This window comes from Rhinopithecus bieti, unplaced genomic scaffold (assembly GCF_001698545.2).
Source record: "Rhinopithecus bieti isolate Rb0 unplaced genomic scaffold, ASM169854v2 scaffold_21726, whole genome shotgun sequence".
Taxonomy (NCBI): Eukaryota; Metazoa; Chordata; class Mammalia; order Primates; family Cercopithecidae; genus Rhinopithecus; species Rhinopithecus bieti.
The window spans coordinates 124,278-146,300 of NW_016811100.1; the positions used below are offsets into that span (position 1 = coordinate 124,278).

At 37.7% G+C, this 22,023-nt stretch overlaps 1 protein-coding gene across 1 annotated transcript in view; it reads left to right on the plus strand.

Moving 5' to 3' along the window:
• RAB2A (RAB2A, member RAS oncogene family) overlaps positions 1 to 22,023 on the plus strand; it is a 106,406-nt gene that overhangs the window by 40,868 nt on the left and 43,515 nt on the right. The window contains exons 2-3 of the mRNA XM_017893476.1: positions 2,460 to 2,531; positions 15,296 to 15,363. Coding sequence (XP_017748965.1) covers positions 2,460 to 2,531; positions 15,296 to 15,363 — 140 coding nt within the window. The remainder of the gene's footprint in view (positions 1 to 2,459; positions 2,532 to 15,295; positions 15,364 to 22,023) is intronic.

Genomic DNA, 22,023 nt, shown 5'->3' on the forward strand with positions numbered 1-22,023 from the left:
GGTGAACAGATATGCTGATTACCCTGATTGATCATTACACATTGTATACTTGTATGGAAATATCACTGTCTCATAAATAAGTACAATTATGTGTCAATTAAAATTTAAAAAAAGATTTTTAAGAACACGGAAACTTAGGTGTAGTGACACATACCTATAGTCCCAGCTCCTTGAGAGTCTAAGGTGGTAGGATCTCTTGAGGTCAAGAGTTTGTGGCCAGCCTGAACTGGAATATGGAATCCTGAAAATGAGGAACCAAAGAAATAAGCATTTTCTGTATTTAACCAACACTTAGAATAAGATTAGTATTACTAGAGTGATACATATTCTCTTGTGAAGTGGGAAAGGGTTTTCTGGTTCTTCTGTCACTTAAATGATTACCAAACTCTTAGATGATTCTTGAAGTCCCTCAAGAAAACTTGTGATTTCTAACTACATATATTTTTTCTATACCACATGAAAAAATTGGGGATATTAAATAAATGCTAACCTATTTTGAACTTTCACACCTTTTAAAAGATGATTTTCTTTCATGCTAGGTTCAGGACATAGAGTAAATTCTTTTGTATACTTGATAACTAACTCTTTTAACTTAAAACACTGTTCTTTTGTCTTCTGTCCTACACCTGAAAGTCTGTTCAAAAGAGTTAAAATTGGATAAAATGAATTTGACTTTGGGCCTTTTGTAATACAACGAAGAAGAAAACTAAAGATCACATGTTTTGAAATTCCAGTTTCTTTTCACTGTCATTTCTTCAGAAAGATTTTCTCTATCCCAGCCAGGCATGGTGGCTCACACCTGTAATCCCAGCACTTTGGGACCCCAAGGGGGATGGATCACCTGAGATCAGGAGTTTGAGACCAGCCTGACCAACATAGCGAAACCCTGTCTCTACTAAAGATAACAAAAGTTAATCAGGCTTGGTGCTGTGCGCCTGTAATGCCAGCTACTTGGGAGGCTGAGGCAGAAGAATTGCTTGAACTTGGGAGGCAGAGGTTGCAGTGAGCTGAGATCATGCCACTGCACTCCAGCCTGAGTGAAAGAGCAAAACTCCGTCTCAAAAAAAAAAAAAAAAAAAAGATTTTCTTCATTCCTTTTGTCTAAATTAAATATCATTTGTTTGTTTTTTGAGACAGAGTCTCACTCTGTTACCTACCCTGGAGGGCAGTGGGGTGATCATAGCAGCCTTCAACTCCTGGTCTCAGACTATCCTGCCACCTCAGCCTCTCGAGTAACTGAAACTACACATGCCCCCCCCCCCCCCCCTTTTTTTTTTTTTTTTTTTTTTTTTGGTCTTTTTTTGTTTTGAAAGACTGTCTCCCTCTGTTGCCCAGGCTGGTCTTGAACTCCTGGGCTTAAGGCCTACCTTGGCTTCCCAAAATGCTGGGATTACAGGCTTGAGCCACAGCACTAAGTTTGTTACCCTTTCTCATAACACTTTATTCTCTTTCAGATCAGTCATTATAATTATTTCAAATTATTCATATACAGTATATTATTTCGGTATTCATTTTGTTTAATTTCTCTACCTGTAACTAGACTGTAACTCCATACACAGGAACCATATTGGTTTTCCACATTACTGTATTTTAAAGTCCTAGTGTAGTGATACTTAGCATTCAATAAAGACTTTGAGTAAGTGAGTGAGTGAATGAATGAATGAATGAATGGTGACTGCTTTTAGTATTTTGTAGAAGTGTAGGATGCTATCAATTAAGCAGCCTTTGTCTAGTGTGAGGATGAGGAAGTGTTTCTTAGAGGACTTGAAAATGAGTAAGAGGGGGGTATGGTATTCAGTATCCAATTTTCCTTAGAGGACAAGTAGGATGAATATAGAAAATTTTTCTTTGAATTTAGAAATGTGGAAGTTATATTCATGACCTTAATGGGGTCAATTTTAATAGAGTGAAGGAATGCAATTCAGATTCCATTTGCTCGTGAAATGAATTAGCGAGAAAACAGAGCAAGGAGCTTTTCCCAGAAAAGTAGATCTCAGACACTTATTGCTAGCTTATTTATTTGTTTGTTCATAGGGGAGTATGATAAAATGAACTATTACTATGCTTTAAATATTTTCACTGTTACACAAAAAACAAAAGTGCGCAAAAACACTACCGTAGTAGAGGCTATCAGGAGGACCTGGTTAGTTGTCATCTATGAGTTTAGCTGCCACATTTGTCTTTCACATTGAAATATTGAATGTGTAAGAAAGAAATGTACTTTAGATTGTAAGAAATGAACTTTAGACTGTAAGAAAGCAAGTGTACTTTAGATTGGTTTACAGCTTCCACCTAAATCATTAGTCTTCTTATTTTGCAAGAAATTACAGTACTGAGGAAATCATGGTAGATTATTCACAGTGCACCAGAATCACTGGCTGCCTCTTTTCCGTGTTCTTTTTGTAAAGTGTCTTAATTTCTGTGAATTTTGTCTCATTTATTTTTTGTTTAACTTTCAGGTGTTGGTAAATCATGCTTATTGCTACAGTTTACAGACAAGAGGTTTCAGCCAGTGCATGACCTTACTATTGGTAAGTTTTATAAAAGGGATGAGAAGCATTAAAAGTTTTGGGTAGTTTAAATGGAAAATGCTAGAAGGTCCATCCAATCTACTAGTGATGATGCTAAAATCCGTGAAACTGGATTTGTTGTTATGCAGTTTTGTCTCTGTCACTTTTAAAAGTATGTGTAGTAAAATAAATATTACCCAGCTTTGTAGAAGTGGTTAGCATGCTGAAAGACAGTAGTTTTTAAGATTTCAATTGTAATTAAGGATGAAACAATTAAGAGACAGTATCCAAGCAATGTAAGAGCAGAAACTTTGACTCAGCTTGCTGGAAGTTGAATCAAGTCTCTGCTGCTAACTTGCTATGCAAGCCACTTCTCTGTTTCATGTCTCAGTTTCTCTTTCTGTTCAATGAGAATAGTAGTAGTACCAATTACATGAAGTTACTGTGAGCAGTGAGTTAGTAAATGTAAAGCATTAAAGTGCCCGGCAATGTGAAAGTGCTTTAGACTTTCCTATAATTATTAACTGAGAAAAAGTACCACTGGGCATTTTATATCTTCCTCAGTTGTAAAGAGTAAATGAAATAGTTACTGGTAAGAAATAGTCAACAAATATTAGCTGTTATTATTTAAAATAATGATTTTCCATTTTATTAATATGCAAAGGAAAAAAATTAAGATGAGTGAAAAGCTAAAAACTTTAGGTAATCTTACTATTTAGGGTTTTATTTGTTTAAAATTATATTTATATTCTGAAAGCTGAAGAATCTAGCTGGATTATTCTTCTGTGGCTGTAGCCCATTAACTATAAATTAGTCAAATATGAAGAAACAGATAATTGGAAATCTAGTCATTCTTCACAACGAACTGCTTAATGAATCTTTTTAGCTACTGACTGCTCATTTTCTGTAGACATTATTAATTTACCATTTATAGCATGTTGATCCTTATGTTCGGTGTGTTTTTAAAATACCAAATCAAAGATAGAGCTCATGAATAACGTTATTAACTAATAGTTTTTAAGTAAGCTACAGGTATACTACTTTGTGGATATATTGAAATCTTTTGTTAGCAACTACTGTCATTAAGACTATCCATATTCTATTTTATAATGATAGGTGAAACAGGTAACTCATGCTGGTCCTGATAACTGTAACATTTTGTTTTATTTTTTGAGACAGGGTCTCATTTTGTAGACTAGGCTGGAGTGCAGTGGTGCAATCACAGCTCACTGCAGCCCCCAAATCCCTGGCTCCAGTGATGTTCCCACCTCAGCCTCCCAGGTAGCTAGGACTACAGGCATGCGCTACCATGCCTGGCTCATTTTTTGTATTTTTGGTAGAGTCAGAGTTTTGCCTTGTTGCCCAAGCTGGTTCCTGGGCTCAGGCAGTCTGCCAGCCTCGGCTTCCCAAAGTGCTGGGATTACTGGTGTGAGCCACTGCTCTGGCCTGTTTGATGAGCTCTCTTCCCCACCTCCTATAGAGGCAAATTTGCTCTTTGCTTAATAGATTTGAAACTAGCCAACTTTAGGCATGACTCAGTTCTAAGATAACTAGCGAAACAGTTGTTTTTAGTATAGGATACTAAACAACAGCGTTCTTCCTTTTCTTTGAATCTTATGTATACATTTCTAAGTTAGTATGGCACACCGAGTGGAGAATATGGACCTGATTGTCAGAAGTTAACGTAGGCCAAGCTTGTCCAACCCACAACCTGCATGTAGCCCAGGACAGTTTTGAATGAGGCCCAATACAGATTCATATATTTTCTTAAAACACTATAAGATTTTTTTGCTTTTTTTTTTTGGCTCATCACCTGTCAGTGTTAGTATATTTTATGTGTGGCCCAAGACAGTTATTCTTCTTCCAGTGTTGCCCAGAGAAGCCAAAAGATTGGACACCTCTGCCATAGGCTGTACTTCTGGGGAGAGATAAAGGAGTAGACCCAAGAGTTGTTTGGGAAACTGTAACTCGTATAAACTACCAGCTGGCTTCACACTAGGTTTGCTAATGGCAGGCACCGGGAAATAGGAGGCTGAAAGAGAAGAAAAACCAAGGATCATTTTCTCCTTGGGTTGACTGTGTGTTCTCCATTCCTCTGGCTCCAGCCCCTGCCTGGCAGGCCCAAGTGGTCTGGTTCCTGAGCTCTGATAACCTTTTTCCCTCTTGTCTTTCCAGCCTAGGGGTGGTAGCAGCTTCCTGCTGTTTGTAATCTCTGGGTTTATTCCCCATCTCTTCTTTGGGTTTTTGGGGGCTCTTTCTTTACTCTAACCAAGTCCCTATATTAAATTCCCTATGCCCTATGTACTTAAGTGTAGTTTCTGTTTTTCTGGTTGCACTGACTGGCATACCATTTTTTTTCTAACTTTTACAGTTGGTTGTAAATGACAAAAATTTACCTAGATGGGTTTAAACAAAAGGACAATTTATTATTTTAATATTCAAGTATGTCTCAACATGAGAGCAGAGAGCCAGGTGGGTCAGCCTGGAACCAGAGCTCAGAGCTCTTAAGGAGGGAACACGGGAAATTCTGTTTCTCAGTCTCCCGTCCTTCCCTCATTGTCTCCCATTCTCTTCTCATGCCTGTTTCATTTTTCTCTCTCCCTTTTGACCATTGCTTTTGATTTCCCTATCTCCATGATGGGAAATGGCCATTGTCAATAGCTCCAAAGTTCATATACCATTTAGGAGAGCAGAGATTCTCTTTAACTCAGTTCTAAGTTTCCTAGGCAAGAGAGTTCATTGGCTCAATTTGGTTCAGGCCCACTTATCTCTTGTTCTGTCCACTCTCTTCATGGGCCCAGAATCACTTTTGTACAACATGGTTTTCAAATTGGTAGTCGTAGGAGCAATCTGGGTGAGTAGTCATACATAGCCACCACCAGAATTCCCTCACACCAGCTATTCTAGCTAGTCATCATGTCCTTATCTTTTGTCCCCTGTAATGATCAATTCTCTACTCTGTTTATAAACCATTGACTCTTGAGCTCATGATTCTTCTCAGTCTGCCTCTCTTGCTTTCTCTCCTACTTTTCTCTAACATGTGTAGACACTATGTGCCATCAAGTCTTTGCTGCTTGCTCCTGCCTGAACACTTAGTACTTTTTCATGCCTTCAATCTTTCTCTTCTCAGAGGATGCCATTGCTTGACATATTTGCTTATTACAGTTCTTTTCTGAACAACTGTCCATATCCCAAACTATAGCTCCCATTTAAAGGAAATAAGATTTGTATACCCACACTTATGGAGAAACATTGTTAACAGGAAAGGAACAACTACTGTATAGGCACAGAATTTCAGTATAATGCTCAGCACCAATATGGATTCCTAGTAGCTCATGCATTAGAAATTCATTGTTCATAATCAGGATCAGTCCTCCTAAAAAGGCAAAGTAAATTTTATGGAGGATGTATGTAGGAAGTCCCGTCTTTTTACCTGCTATGTGTTAAGGGAAATTATACCCAGTACACATTCATAAAATGGATTGTTTTTTGTTGGGGTCATAGTCCAGCCATGGCTTTAGCAACAGTCTGTTATTACAGAACGAAGATGGTAGCTATCATGAACTATTTTTTTAAGTTGAAATTTTATTTTAGATCCTATAAAGTGAACATAAATATATACATTCACTCTGCAGAGTCTCAGTATTTAAGATGTTTCAGGATAATTGAGGTAATGATACTTAAAAATTATCTGAAGCAAACAGAACATTTAGGATCCTAAAACTGTTCTCAGAATGCTGATAGATGCTTAATGTTCATTGTTAATAATGATAATGATAATTACATTGTTTTCACTGAAAGTCATTTTTTAAAGTAAAAGCCAACTCTGGAAGAGGAAGAGTAAAGGGGTGCTTCTTGCCTCTACAACTTATGTAGAGTTGCATACATACGTTAAAAGGGTATTCAGTACCACCATTCATTCAGTCAAGCTAAATATTGTTAAGGCATGTTTTTGCCTTCATTGGCCCAAGACCTGCTTAACATTTTGACACTCATCACAGCAATTTATTTTCAGACATAAAAAAAACTTAGCACATTATTGTCACATATTTTAAAAGAACATTAGAATTTTGGTAAAATAAGTAGTAAGACAGTATCTTTACTATGCTGCATACTTGCCTTTGCTGGATGAATAAATGAGGGTGGAAAAATTTAAGGTTGTTTTGTGACTAAGAAGGTATTAAATGATAGAAAAGAGAAAATAAAAGACCATGAAAGTTTTTAAAAGACTGTGTACAAATATTCTTTAACCTTTGACTGTCTCTCTCAATGAGAATTGTTAAGAAATGAATCATAGAAACAGTTTATAAATAGCTTCATGGACACAATTCAGAAGGTTCAGACTAGAGCCTTGCTCCTCAAAAGATGGTTCGTGTGCTGTTGCGCTGGACCAGCAGCAGCATCAGTATCGTGTGGGAGCTTGTTAAAGAACCTACTGAATCATAATTTGCATTTTAACAGGATCTCCGAGTGATTCATATGGGCACTGAAGGTTAAAAAACATTGGAGAAATGGCTTTTAAATATTGATTACCCAGCTGGAAATACATTTTATGTTCTTTGCCTGGTGCACACATCCTGGCCTCTCAGTGGCTTTATTTCTCTCCCCCTGCCCCCGGTGATCTTGGTTCCACCCTGCTTCAGCTACTCCCTCCCATAGTTACTCTCAGGACTCATCATTACCAATATCTGGAACCACTTCAGAATTTAGTTTCATGCATTGACTATTTGACTTTCTATCCTGTCCTTCCTGCTCACTTTCTTTAGTCCCTAATGCTAACAATTTTTTCACCTCAACAGAATTATGCCATTGATTCTACCATCTTTTCACTCTCATCTCTCTTGTGTTCCTACTTTCCTCCTTAATCATTCCTGCATATACCCACAGTTTTCTTGTCCCTCTCATGCTGTATCATAGTCTTGTGGCTAAACCATAGGTTAAATTCAGTCATCTATTCCCAATATGTACAGCTAGACACGTCTGGAGAAAAGTACAGAGCCATGCTAACTAGTCTCATTTTAATTTCTTGGACACTCACGTCAAGTAAACCCTTAGTACTACCTGATAATTGTACTTTTATTTCCATTATATGCACCCTTTAGTTTCCTGTAGACCGATATCAAGACTTTCTTGCTATTTAAGCAAGATATCTTTGCTATCTTTACTCACAGCTGATAACCTGGTTTCGGTTTCACTTAGAAAATAGAGGCAAGTAGAAGAGGATTTTCACAGGTTTCCACCACTGCATTGACCCACCTACCTGCATTGTGCCTATAAACTAAGCCTTTCCCTTGGTGCTGTGGGTAAACTTAAGTTCTTAGCCAGGGCCTACTGAAGGACACTGCTTTAGTAGTTCTTTTTGCTTTCAGGCATCATTAATTTTTCCCTTTTTGATGGTTATTTTTCATGGCTCTCTTTTCCAGCTTTTAATCTGCATACCCATATACACACATTCATACCCATCCTCCCACCTAGATTTATTGTTCTCCTTAACGTTTTATACAAGTAAATATAAGTAAATAGATTTTACCCCACCAATAAAAAGTAAGGTCCATGACAGCAGATGGTTCTCTGTTTTGTTTATTGCTGTATCTGCACCTGGTACATATTAGGGACTCTAAAAATATTTGCTAAATATTCTGCCTACTTAGTGGAGGAAAACTTCATAAAGTTGTACTTGCCATTGCAGGGCTTAATGCTTGCATTCCTTTATGTTATACTGTTCAGTTATGTTGCTTACAAATAATGCATAGCCCGCTAATTTCCACTACATTTATTTCACTACCTACAAATGGACAGTTTGACAAATGTTAGTCTAGTGGCTAGGCCATTTATATGTTGATTTCACCTTCTTACCTATCTCCCCCACTTCCTTAAACCAGTCAGCCTATAAGAAATGATTGCTGGGCTCACACCTATAATCCCAACACTTTGGGAGGCAGAGGCAAGAGGATCACTTGATGCCAGATGTCTGAGACCAGCCAGGGCAACAGAGTGAGATCCAATCTCTACAAAAAGTTTAAAAACTAGTCAGGCGTGGTGGCACATGCCTGTAGCCCCAGCTATTTGGTAGACTGAGGTGGGAGGATTGCTTGAACTCAAGAGTTTAAGGCTGCAATGAACCATGATAGCTGCAATGAGCCATGATAGCACCACTGCACTCCAGCCTGGGCAACAGAGCAAGACCCTGCCTCACAGAAAAAAAAAAAAAAAAAAAAGAAAGGAATGATTGGTGGAAATGAAAGTATACTTTTAGGACAAAGTAATAGAATTGAAGCATGATATCTTCCATCAGGCTCACCACAGGAAATCAGTTTTAAAATACACCTCATTTATTTGGGGTTCAGTTTTCTAGTAACTTGAGTTGCCTAGAACAACATTGCTAAGAAGTTAGAATAATAGTTTAAAAGACCTCTCGAACTTCTCATTAAGCTCTCATAAAGTCTCTGTAGCTGAAAATTTTTTTTTTTTTGAGACTGAGTCTCGCTTTGTCGCCCAGGCTGGAGTGCAGTGGCACCATCCTGGCTCACCGCAACCTCTGCCTCCCAGGTTCAAGCGATTCTCCTGCCTCAGCCACTCAAGTAGCTGGGGCTACAGGCACGTACCGCCATGCCTGGATAATTTTTTGTAGTTTTTTTTTAGTAGAGGTGGGTTTTCACCGTGTTAGCCAGGATGGTCTTGATCTTCTGACCTCATGATCCGCCTGCCTCGGCCTCCCGAAGTGCTGGGATTACAGGCATGAGCCGCTGTGCCTGGCCCTCTGTAGCTGATTTTTAAAACGTGAAAGTATTTTCCTCTCAGAGTGTGATCATTGTGAAAATGTTGTAACAATCTGGGGAGAGTTAAATTCCCTATGTAACTTTGGCCCTCCAGCAACCACTGAGTGGTGTGTGTTAGTGCCTTCTGAAGCTTTTAAAGTATTCCTAAACACACACATAAAGCTGTTCTAATTTGCACTCTCCCTGCTGTTGTATCAAAGTGCCCATTCCTTCTCATCCTTCCTTCTACTGCAGCTCATTCAGTTTTTGATATTTGTAAATTAGAGACAAAAAAGTTGTTTTTTTTTTACTTTTCATTCTTTTTTAGTGAGGCTGAGCATTTTCCTATGTTTAAGAACTATCTTTGATTTTACTTGTCATATATCTTTGTCTTTTTTTTTTTTTTGTTTTTTTTTTTTTGGCTACTTTGGAATTATTAGGGATAGCTAGTGTTGTTTTTTGGTTTGTTTTTTTAACTCAAATCTATTGTGACTTCCTAGCCTTGCTCTATGGAAAAATTACATATAATGTCTTAAATATTCTTCCGTAACTTTAAATTTGCATTCTATTTGATATGTGGTCATGTATATATCACTTTCTTTTTTAAAATTTTATGTGTACTGGTGGGCGCTGGACTTCTAGCATACCCATTACCCAAATAGTGAATATTGTACTCAATAGGTAATTTTTCATCCCTCACCCCCTTCCCAAACTCCACTTTTTTAGAGTCCCCAGTGTTTATTATTTCCATCTTTGTGTCTGTGTGTACCCATTGTTTAGCTCCTACTTAATAAGCAAGAACATGCAGTATTTGATTTTTTGAGTTAGTTCACTGAGGATAATGGCCTTCACCTCCATCCCTGCTGCAGCAAAAGACATGATTTCATTCTTTTTTATGGCTGCTATCATTTTCTTTAATCCCTATATAGCTTGTGGCCTCACACCATTAACTAAGCCATTCATTCTTGTCCTATTACCTTTGTAATATGTTAAATCCCTGTGTGTAAGCAAGCCTGTTTGAGGGTGCCAAAATATATTCATCTTTCTTTCCTTTTTTTTTTTTTTCTTTTTTTGAGACAGAGTCTCATTTAGTTGCCAGGCTGGAGTGCAGTGGTGCGATCTCCGCTCACTGCAACCTCCACCTCTTGGGTTCAAGTAATTCTCATGCCTCAGCCTCCTGAGTAGCTGGAATTACAGGCATATGCCACCACACCCAACTAATTTTTGTAATTTTGGTAGAGACAGGGTTTCACCATGTTGGCCAGGATGGTCTTGATCTTCCGACCTTGTGATCCGCCTGCCTTGGCCTCCCACATCTTTTTTTCTATTTCATGAGGCAATATCATACTGTGGTAGTTGTTGTAACTTTGTAGTGTACTTCATACCAGTTGGTGTTCTTTCTTTCCTTTCTAAGTTTTCTTGATGATTCTTGTGCATTTGTTCTTCCAGATGGAACTTTGCCAAGTTGTAAGATTTTTAGTGAGGCTTTTAAATTTGAAAATAATTTTGTTCAATTTATGGGCTAATTTGGAGATAATTTATGTTTTTACAGCATTGATTACCTGTTTATACACATAATATATATTTTCATTTATTCAGACTTTCTTAAATGCTGTTCAGTAAAATTTTACGGTTTTGTTCATATAGGCCTTATGCTTTTCTAAGTTTGTTTTGAGATTTTATAGATTTGTTGCTATTGTAAGTAAATTTTTTTCATCACTGTTGTTAAATTATTTTGCATGTTCTAGGTAGACTATTTAGTCTTATCTGTAAGTTATAATTTTTTCCTAAGCCAAAATCTGTTTCTCTTAATTTTGTTACTCTAATTTTTTACCAAATTCTCTAGAATAATTTCCAAATTGAAAATATTGTAATATTTTTCTCAGTATAATTTGAATTATTCTAGGGTTTTGCCATTAAGTGTGGTGTTTGCTGTTTTGTTTTACATAGAAAATTGAAGACATTACTTTTTGTATCTAGTTTTCGTTTGTTTCTAGAATCAGGAAAAATCAGGCCACCTTCCCACAAGTCTCCATTTTGAACTTCTGCAGTGCCTAGGTTCCAGGAACAGGAATAGGGGACAGGAGTCCATATGTTACCGTGCTGGTAAGGAAAGCTGTTTGCTCTACACCTAGCTGTGCTCTCTGCTTAGCACCCCACCTAGTACCCCAGCAGCCTGGAAGTTCTGGCATTGACATTATAAGGAGGCCTGAATGGGCATGCCCCAGCCTTACCTAGGTGAGGAGCCACATTCTGCCTCTGCACATATCTGTACCAGTGACTACCTGTCTCTGACAGATAGCCCTTTCTCACAGGGGCTGTCATCATTAGTCATGTGGATGGTAGTTTAGACATTCTAGTGCATAATATGGAATAATAATAATTATACCTGACATATTAAATACTTACTGTGTGCCAGACACTGTTCTATTTTATATGTAATCATCTTTTAATCTTAAAAAAACTCATGAGGTAGGTATTGTGAATACCATTTTACAGATGAGAAAACTAAGACAAAGAAGGGGCTTAATAACTTGCCCAGGGTCACACAACCTAGTAGATATTGATTATGAATGCTCAGTAAATGATGCAAGGATGATAATGATTGGAGACAGTTAGAAAGTGTACCTATTCAGAGTATTTGATTCTGGAAGCTTGGAAGTGAATAACATTTCTGAGAAAATAAGCATTACTCCCTGACAATGTCAGGTAAATGAGGTCTTGACTTTGACTCCACAGAAATTTATCTAGCAGCCAAATTGGCTGTTAATTGAAAATGGATCTGGGAAGAAGGCCTCAAAGGCATAGAGAATAACAATTTATCACATAAAAAAAGAGAAGGAAACCTTTCTAAATGGAATTCTCAAGCATGTATACATCCAAGGAAAAGGATTTAAAATGTTAATATTCCAGAAAAGAAGTCAAGTTTTGGTTTCTGTATTTGTTTCTGAGGCTTCCAAGAGACTAGGATTCAGTGTTTTCATTTGTCACATAGGATTAAAGGGTAAAACCTACATTGAACCCAGTTATGGGAAGGTAAATGGGAAAGAGCTATATTTCTGAAGCTGAAATTAAAGTGTGTTTTTGCTTCATTTGATAGGAAAACAGAAATCATAGTTTTCAGTAATCAACAACACTTGTCAGTTTTCTTTTGAGATGTGTATTTTTTTCCCACCACCATTTTTTAACCTCATGCCTAAATATAATACAATAGCCTTTTAATTGGTCTCTTTGCTTCTTGTGTTTTGTTGTTGTTGTTGTTGTTGTTGTTGCTGTTTTGGTTTTCTTTATCCATCCTGACCTGGTTGATAAGTGAAGTTAAAATGTCTATTATATTATGACATATCCCTGGTTTAGAAACATTCTTGATGTTCACTTAACAGGTTTATTTAAAATTGGATGTATTTTTGCAGGCAAAATCATTGTTTAAAGATTTTAAGCTTCATGACTTCTTCCTGCTTACTTTATTAATTGTTTTTGTTTTTGTTTTTTGAGACAGGGTCTCACTGTGTTGCCCAGGCTGGAAAGCAGTGGCACAATCATGGCTCACTGCAACCTCGAGTTCCTAGGCTCAAGTGATCCTTTCCCGCTTCAGCCTCCCAAGTAGCTGGGACCACAGGCACATGCCACCATACCTGGCTCATTTTTAAATTTTTCATGGAGACTGGGTCTCCCTATGTTGCCCAGGCTAGTCTCCAATTCCTGGGCTCTAGCAATCCTCCTGTCTCAGCCTCTCAAAGTGTGGGATTGCAGGCCATACTGAGCCACTGGGTCCAGGTGATCTGCTTAATTTGAGTAAAGAGACGAACATACTAAAACCCAATTCTAGCTAGGGTAAGCAAAGGAAATATTCTAGAATATCTGTGGTTATATATGGAACCTGCAGTAAGTTGGAAACTTTGTCTTGGAATTGGGCAGGAACAAAGCATCTTGGAGGTCAGGAAGCAGAAACTGTTAATAGCTCTCCTGCAGCAGAAGCAGTTGTGTTAGCTTCTCATCTGCTCGGATGGAATGATCAGAAGTCAATTTCCATATCTTTAGCCCTCTGCTCAAGATACCAGTTCCAGAGTGGGAGCACCTGCTTGCTTTTGCTAGCCTTGCCTTCCTTACCTACTCACCCTTGGTACCAGGAGCATTCATGGGTCGGTCTGTTTCTAGTCTGTAGTTGTTTTTTGTTAAATTTGACATTATGAGCAATGTAGATAGTTTTGGATTGTGCTTAAAAGCCAGCCCATCCCTGACAGTGGAAGGAAAATAAAATAAATTTTCTCTCTCTCTGTCTCATTTGTAGGTAGAAACAATAGATTCATGAAAAAGCCTCTACTCTGTCTGATATCTCGCTGACATGTAGAATTTTGTGCTTCAATATATTCATTTTCAATACGGAGTATTTCAAAGAATATCTGTATCTTACTTAGCAACTGGTTTCTTCCCCCAACTAATTTCATTTTTCATGTCATTAATGGATTTTGTGTATGACTCCACCCTGTGGCATAGAACAGATATGAATATGTATATTCACATAGATATGTTATGAATCTATATGCATATGTAGGTGCATATATATATAAACACTGTAATGGTTTTATGTGGCATAATTTGTCAATTTTTCATTTTTCAGTCTGATACATCATGACCCCTGAATCTCTTTTCTCTAGCTTTCTTGTATTTCTGAGCCTGAGAAACATAAACATCATCTTAGTTTCTTGGTATTCATCAGGCCTGTGGGATGGAATAACTATTATAATGTAGAGTAAAAGCTCATCAGGTTTTATGTCATGGGACAAATTACCTTTGTTTGTCACCTTTCTAATCACAGTTGGGGAGTTATGGGAGATGCTGAATTGGAATTCCGACATTGGGCAGTATGTTCTTCTCTGGGAAACTATAAGTTGTTTTTCTACCAGGATAACATTTGGTTTCTGGGTACCATGTGTGTCTTCCCTTCACCCTGACTCTGATCTAAATGATCTAAATACTGATTGAACATACTCTAGGTAGTAATGATTTGGTATAAGAGATATGCTACTTCCAGAGTTGTCTTCACAACTGTTTGCCCTTCTAAAATTATCCCCTATTTTTCTACTATTTTGATGACTGAATGAGTACTTTCCAAAGATGATAAATGCAAGTTAAAAGCCAAAGTAGTAAACTTGTAGGTGTGAAGTCTGTGTTCCTTTTGGCCTATAATCTGATTTCTTATAATTTGCCTAAAATTATAGTAAGTTGAAAAATGTATGCAGAAAGTTCATTTTAACATTCACTGTTTAGTGAAAATAGGAGAACAACCTAAATCTGTAGCAATAAAGTATCAAGTTCGTAAATTATCTGTACACAAAAGAATATTATGCAGGCATCAAAAATAGTGGCATAGTTTTATGTTTAATGATTTGCAGGGATGTTTGTGATACAGAATAATGTCTGTGATGTATTATTAAATAAAAAGCAAATTGCAGAGCAGAATTTTTATGTTCCCATTTATGCAGAATTATATACTTATTTCTGCATGTGTATTCATGGAGCACTGTCTGGGAAGTATGTTAAAACGTTGGTTATAGCTAATGGCAGATTTGGAGATTTCTTTCCTTGCTAATTATTCATGCTTGGAACCTATACTATGATATTGAAATATGTCTGTCCCTTTTTGGTGATTTTATACCGTATTAATGTAATTTTAAGAAATTTTAATATCTAACATTTATGATTAATAATTATGGCTCTTGGATGATCTCTTTTTTAATTTTTATGTTACTGAGCCTGCAAAACATGAAGACCACAGTTGGTTTCTTAATATTGACTCTGCCACATTTCAGTGTCTTAGTATTTTAATTATGTCCTTAGCTTATGTCTTACTAGCACCTCTTCCTTAGCTTATATATTTTCTAAGTATAGGAGCTGCATTTGTTAAAGTCTATCTGTATATTACCTAGCATAGCATGTCTTGGAAGTAAACATTCTGTTTTGAATCCTCAAAAGTGAGATATATTCCCACTAATTTTGTAACAAATCATTTTGTACTCTATTTAGGTGTAGAGTTTGGTGCTCGAATGATAACTATTGATGGGAAACAGATAAAACTTCAGATATGGGATACGGTAAGTATAGGGAAAATGCACTGTATGATCTCAGTAAAGTTGCTTTATGAAAGTACATTGTATGTTTGTTTTAATGTTGTTATATGCCTGTTAAGGTTTGTTAGACACTAACTTCCTGCACCCATGAGATGAAATGTGGTACTGGAGTAGATTCGTTTTTCTTATGCGCTGTTTTCAATAGATGGGACCCGGGTGTTGGTGTTAGTGAGCATATCTGAGTGAATGCTCACGTTATGTGGTCTAAATTGAAATGCTCTAGAAACTGTATTTTTAAGAAAAACAATCAGCGTGTCTCAAGTACACGTAGGAAGTAAAATAAGAATATCAATATTATACAGTAACTTATTCTTCAAGCTTATTATTTTAAATATTTTGGTCCTAACAACTTGAAGTCATATGTTGCTCTTAATCCAATATCCTAATTCTGTCATACCCTTGTTCATTGAGTACCTATTATATGCCATACAATATTGTTTTCAATCGTGATTCCTCATCTGAACCATAATATACAGAAAATGATTTGAGTGACTGTTTTCTCTATTCTCCCATTTTAGATGCATAAAAGTGAAGTGATTGTATTGTATACATTGGGTGCCTTAAGGTAGCAATTTTCTAACCATTTTGTTTCAGAATTGCTTTATACTTTTAAAATTAATGAAGACCCCAAAGAGCTCTAGCTTATATGGCTTAAAGGTATTAATATTTACTGTATTAGAAATTAAAAATGAGAAACGTATCAAATATTCAATCATTAATTCATTTTAAATTAATAGATTACTTGTTAGGGTAAATAATACAATTGTAATGGAAACTATATTTTCCAAAACAACTACATTTTTCTAGTGAGACTAGTGATGTCTGTCTGCTTAATAGAAGACACTGGATTCTCATATCTGCTTCTGCACTGAGCCTTACATTTGTTGTTTAATTGAAGTATGTTAAGAAAATCCAGCCTCACACAAATAGTCAGTTGGGAAATGGAGGACCACATGGACCCTTAAAGAGTCTGAGGAATTCCCAGGATCCTCGGATCACACTTTGAGAACCACTGCTTTAGGGCGTTAGGAGATAATTCTTCACAGAACCCCAGTTAAGAAAACCTGAAAGGTCTCCTGTTGTTGTCAAAGACCATATTCTCTAAACTGGTAAATGAGATATAAAAGACAGAGGATTTAATCATCATATACCTGTGGCCTATTTTTCTTCAGTCACTCAGTCTTAGTTTCTCACTTGTCATGTGTAGTAGCCATTGAAAGAAGGAACCTTAGAGAACATCCAGTCTCACAGACTGGATTCCCTAGACCAAGCAAGTTACTGAAGGCTGCTGTGGAACCTGGATTTCCTGATCTTCCTATGTGTCACAGTTGTCCCTTAAATGATAACCCTACATGTCTGTCTTGTCCTGTCCTTGAATTGTCCACTCAACTCTGGGTTCTTGTGCTTTTTTGCCTCTTCTTCCTCAGTGAAGATTCATACTTTTACTATTTCTTAGGGATTTCCCATGTGAGCCTAAAGCATCTCAAAACTTTTGATTTGCCTTCTCTCAGGCAACATCTCAAAACTGCGTGGAAAAGAGGAAAATAAAATACACAAAGTCCCTTTTTTCCTAGAAATTTAAAATTAATAATCTCCAAACAAAAGAAATATTTTCTACTTCTGTACTAAAAGAGTTTCTCTCTCCTTGTTTTTGAGACAGGGTGTCTGTCACCCAGGCTGTAGTGCAGTGGCACAATCATAGCTCGCTGCAGCCTCGAACTCCCGGGCTCAAGCAGTCCTCCCACTTCAGTCTCCTGAATAGCTGGAACTACAGGTGTGCACCACCACACCCGGCTGAGTTTCTATCTCTTATTCAGAACTGATTTACATAAACTAAGTTACTCTTTTTAGCTTATAACCTTGTGTAACACACATCTTTGCATTGTGTAGTGTGAACCAGACTACTGTTACTCTTCAATAAACATATTTTTCATTTCTTATATTTTTGCATAAATACTTGCATTGCTTGAAGTGCCTTTTTTTTTTCTTTTCCATTTAAGGCGACTAAGATGTCAGCTCTTTTGTGAAGCCTTTTTGACCCCCATGGGAATAACTTATTCTTCCCGTAGTATTTTGTGCATATATCTCTTGTAGTTCTGATCCCATTGTCGTAGCTTTTTGTTCACATTAGCTACCCTTCTCAGAATAAGCATTATGAGTGAAGGATCCACCTATATCTTAGGCAGCTTTGTATCCTGCATTCTTAGCTTGGTGACTGATACATACAGTGTTTGGTAAATTTTAATGAATGAATAGAGAATCTAATTCTGTCTAAGCAACTTGTAGGGTCACTGGATGTGTTCAGGAGATGTCATCTACTAAGTTAAAGTACACGGTTTTGAAAAGGAAAGGTTAATATAGTAATGATAATTATGTGATATTTTTGGCATAAACCACTTCACTGCCTGTAGGTTATTTTATTCACTTGTTCTGTTCTTAAAGTAGTCCCTTGAATAATCTTTGTTTTTTGAAACTTGAGTAAGCCATTCATTTCCTAGTTGTCTGTTTTGTAGATTAACTCATCATGGTTTCTTTTGATAGAAGCCTGTTTTTTTGTGGGTGTTTTTTTGTTTTTGTTTTTGCTTGAGTTGATTTCTTTGCACAACAATAAACTTGCAAAAGAAATCTAGAATAATTTCTTTTGCTGGACAGTATGAGAAGGGAATAGAAGAAAAACCCGTGTCTGTGTTCCTCTAGGAGGGCAGAGGGCTTGTTTTCTTTCCTCTATTTCTGAGAGAGACTGTGGTCCCTTTAAAGACATCATAACACCCAAGAAAGAATTCGACCACTTCCAACTTCTACATAGAGAGCTCCCGAGCGAATGGCCTGATCCAGATTTAAAGGACTGTTTAAAATAATTTAACTTATTTCTTTTGTTGTTTCTTGAGTCTTTGTCTTACAGGTTTTCCTCTTTTGTTGGATTTTTTTTTTTTTTTTTTGTTTTTGAGACGTCTTACTCTGTTGCCTAGGCTTGAGTGTAGTGGCATGATCACAGCTCACTGCAGCCTCAAACGCCTGGCCTCAAGCAATCCTCCCACCTCAGCCTCTTGAGTAGCTGGGACTACATGTGCATCCCACAATGTGCAGCTAATTTTTTAAATTTTTTGTAGAGATGGAGTCCCGTTATGTTTCCCAGGCTGGTCAGGCTTTTCTCTTATTTTCATTGACTTTATTCTTACTTTCATACCCAACTTCCAAAACTTTTTAATAAATGTAATCTAATACGCATTAAGATTGGTCTCACACTTAGTTTACATCTGAGTGAATCAGGATTTTCCGTACCATTAATGTGTGTCTATACATTTGGATAGCCATTTGCATTTTTGGTAGCAAGGGTTACGTCTCTTTGTGGCCCAAGATGTTTACAAAACCATCCTAGAGTCCTTCAGGGGAAAATTAGCCAAATGTTGTTATTAGTGTTTAATCAGCCTTATAGGACTGAGGTTTTCTTAGTATCTTAGGATCTTTGTCTTTTTTTTTTTTTTTTTTTTTTTAAGATGGTGTTTTACTCTTGTTGCCCAGGCTGGAGTGCAATGGTGCAGTCTCAGCTCACCGCAACCTCTGCCTCCTGGGTTCAAGTGATTCTCCTGCCTCAGTCTCCCAAGTAGCTGGGATTACAGGCATGCACCACCACGCCTGGCTAATTTTGTATTTTTAGTAGAGACGGGGTTTCTCCATGTTGGTTAGGCTGGTCCTGAACTCCTGACCTCAGGTGATCCGCCCGCCTCGGCCTCCCAAAGTGCTAGGATTACAGGCGTGAGCCACTGCACCTGGCCTACAGGATGTTTGTCATTTTTATCTTCAAAAAATTTAAGGAGTTTTCCTTGCAAAATTTTCACATCCACCACCTTTGCTTTCTTTTGCAAATAGTTAGGATAGCTGACAGCAGATACTCCTTGTAGGCCTTAAGGCCGTCAATCAGTTTCACAGCTGGAAGCAGTGATAAGAGTCTATCAGTGTGGCCCATGCCTGTAATCCCAGCACTTTGGGAAGCAGAGGCAGGCAAATCACGAGGTCAGTAGATTGAGACCATCCTGGCTAACACGGTGAAACCCCGTCTCTACTAAAAATACAAAAAATTCGCCGGGCGTGGTGGGAGGTGCCTGTAGTCCCAGCTACTCGGGAGGCTGAGGCAGGAGAATGGCGTGAACCTAAGAGGCAGAACTTGCAGTGAGTCAAGATCGTGCCACTGCACTCCAGCCTGGGCAACAGAGCAAGACTCCGTCTCAAAAAAAAGGTCTATCAGTGCCTCCCTTAAAGCACTGACACTTGGCCCTGTACTGAGTTACTTTTTTTTCATTTATTAAAAGCCAAAGCCAAACTGTAAATATTCTTCTTCTGCCAGAGGAATTCGGAGAAGAAACATATGTTGCCCCCGGTTTCTGTTCATTGGTAGAAAGAAGGCAGAGGTGTGTTCTCACTGTTAGACCATGGCCAGCCATTACTGCCTTGTCCTGCTCTTGTTCTTTTCTCTTACTTTTCTCTTGCCTTCTATCACTCTCTGTTGCCTTCCAGCATATCCAAATACATTTGATTTCCCAGCCCCTCCAAAAAAATTTGTAATATGAATGTTTTAGTTAAGTTCATTTATCTACTCAGCTTCCCTAGAAATACTTGTTTTACATGTCTTATATCAAGTAAGAGTTAGTGAAACTTTTGACAAAATTATATGAAAACTAATATGCTAAAAGTTTCTTCTCAGCAAATCGCAGGTACTTTTTTCTCCTTGAAAAAAAGTGTTACTTTATACTCTTGACGTATTATTTCTAAAAATTGAATATTGTTTTGTTTGAATGCATCATTAAGGATGGATGACCAGATGTAATGAGCCAGAGAGAGGACCTGGAACCCTGAAGGCTGGAAACAATCCTGCCTCCACTTCTGCCTCTCCTCTCTGTTCCCATTACTCTCACTTCCTTCCTCTCCCCCGTCATCCTCACAGCCAGGAGTTGAGTGGCTTAGAGCTCCAACTATTCTGCCTCCTTAGGCAGCAATTCATCAACATTTTCTTGAAGAACTACAGGAACAGGAAACTGTCTTAGACATTTCATTGTACTTTAGCGATTACCTCCCACCTGTGGTCTCCAGTGTTTCTTACATGGCAGCACAAAAAGAATCGGACGTCGGTGATCATATCCTATTTTATCTTTTTTTCTTTTCTTTTCTTTTTTTTTTTTTGAGACAGGATCTTGCTCTGTTGCCCAGGCTGGAGTGCAGTGGTGTGATCACAGCTCACCACAGCCTCCAACTCCTGAGCTCAAGTGATCCTCTCACCTCAGCTTCCCCATTACCTGGGACTACAGGCACAAGCCACCACTCCCAGCTAATTTTTTTTAAATTTTGTAGAGACGGGATTTTGCCATGTTCCCAAGGCTGGTCAGAAACTCCTGGGCTCAAGCAGTCTGCCCACCTTGGCCTCCCAAAGTTCTGGGATTACAGCGTGAGCCACTGCGCCCAGCTAAGCCTTTTTTCCAAAGTAAATATCCTCAAATTTTTTAAAGCATTCAACTTCTACTGTTTTTTCTAGGTATTTCCACCCACTGTTACTTTTCTAGGATCCCACGGCTAAGTAGTGCAGGTTGACTTTTTCACCACCCTTGCTGTGGACACTAAGACAGCCTAAAAATCACTTTGATTCTGTGGACACTAAGACAGCCTAAAAATCACTGATCTTACTGTCACCCAGAATAGAAGTTTTGGACATGCATGTAGATTTCAAAATCTTTCCTCTCAATGATAGCAGTTCCTTGATAGAGGTCTGAATTTTTAAGATGAGTCTTTTAAGTAAAGTACCAGAGATTTAGTGCTTGGGCAAGGGACAGTTTATTTGGCTGTTTAGAAATCCTTCTTTCCTTCTTTTGGTTCTCGTCTGTGTTCTACATAGCTGGAGTTGTTTGATAAATAACTAGGAATGCAAGTAAGAGAAGTATTACTCTAACACTGATTCTCACAAGTCTTAATTTTCTCACTTTATTGGCTCTTTGGGATCAATCCAGGTAACATATTTGAGTGCCTACTATAAATATACTTTAGTACTCTGAGTTAAGCTATCCCTCAAGGATAAGTGAAGAGGAAAAAAGATAAGCATTGAATAGTATGTTCATTGTGTCTAATCAATAGTATTAGAACCAAATGACCACATGAAAGTGCTTTTGGATTTGTGAGGAGAAAAGGATAACTATGGGCTGTGGTAGACAAGCTTTCCCAGCTTTGTGAAAGAATTAGGGACTTGAGCTGGTCCTCAAAGGAAATGGAAATTGGATAGGTGGAGAGAGAAGAAAATAGTTTTTCAGGCAAGGAGTTAAGCAGAGGCACAAAAGCAGGAGTTTTCAGACTATAGACAAGATATCAGTAGAAAAAAATGGACTTGTATGAATAAGACTGATTGAATAAGAAAAAATTCATGTGAGACAAATAGAGATCTGATTCTCAAGAGCTTAGGACTTTAATTCAGGGTATTTAGAGATTTTTGAACTATAGCTTAATATGTATAAAGTTATGTTTTATAGGAGTAGAAGAGGAAGAAGAGGTAAAGATGACTACTAGTTGCCAGCATGGTTACTACAAATACTGCTATTCACCAAAAGACTTAGATGCATGGGAAAGCCAATTTGGGGGATTCTT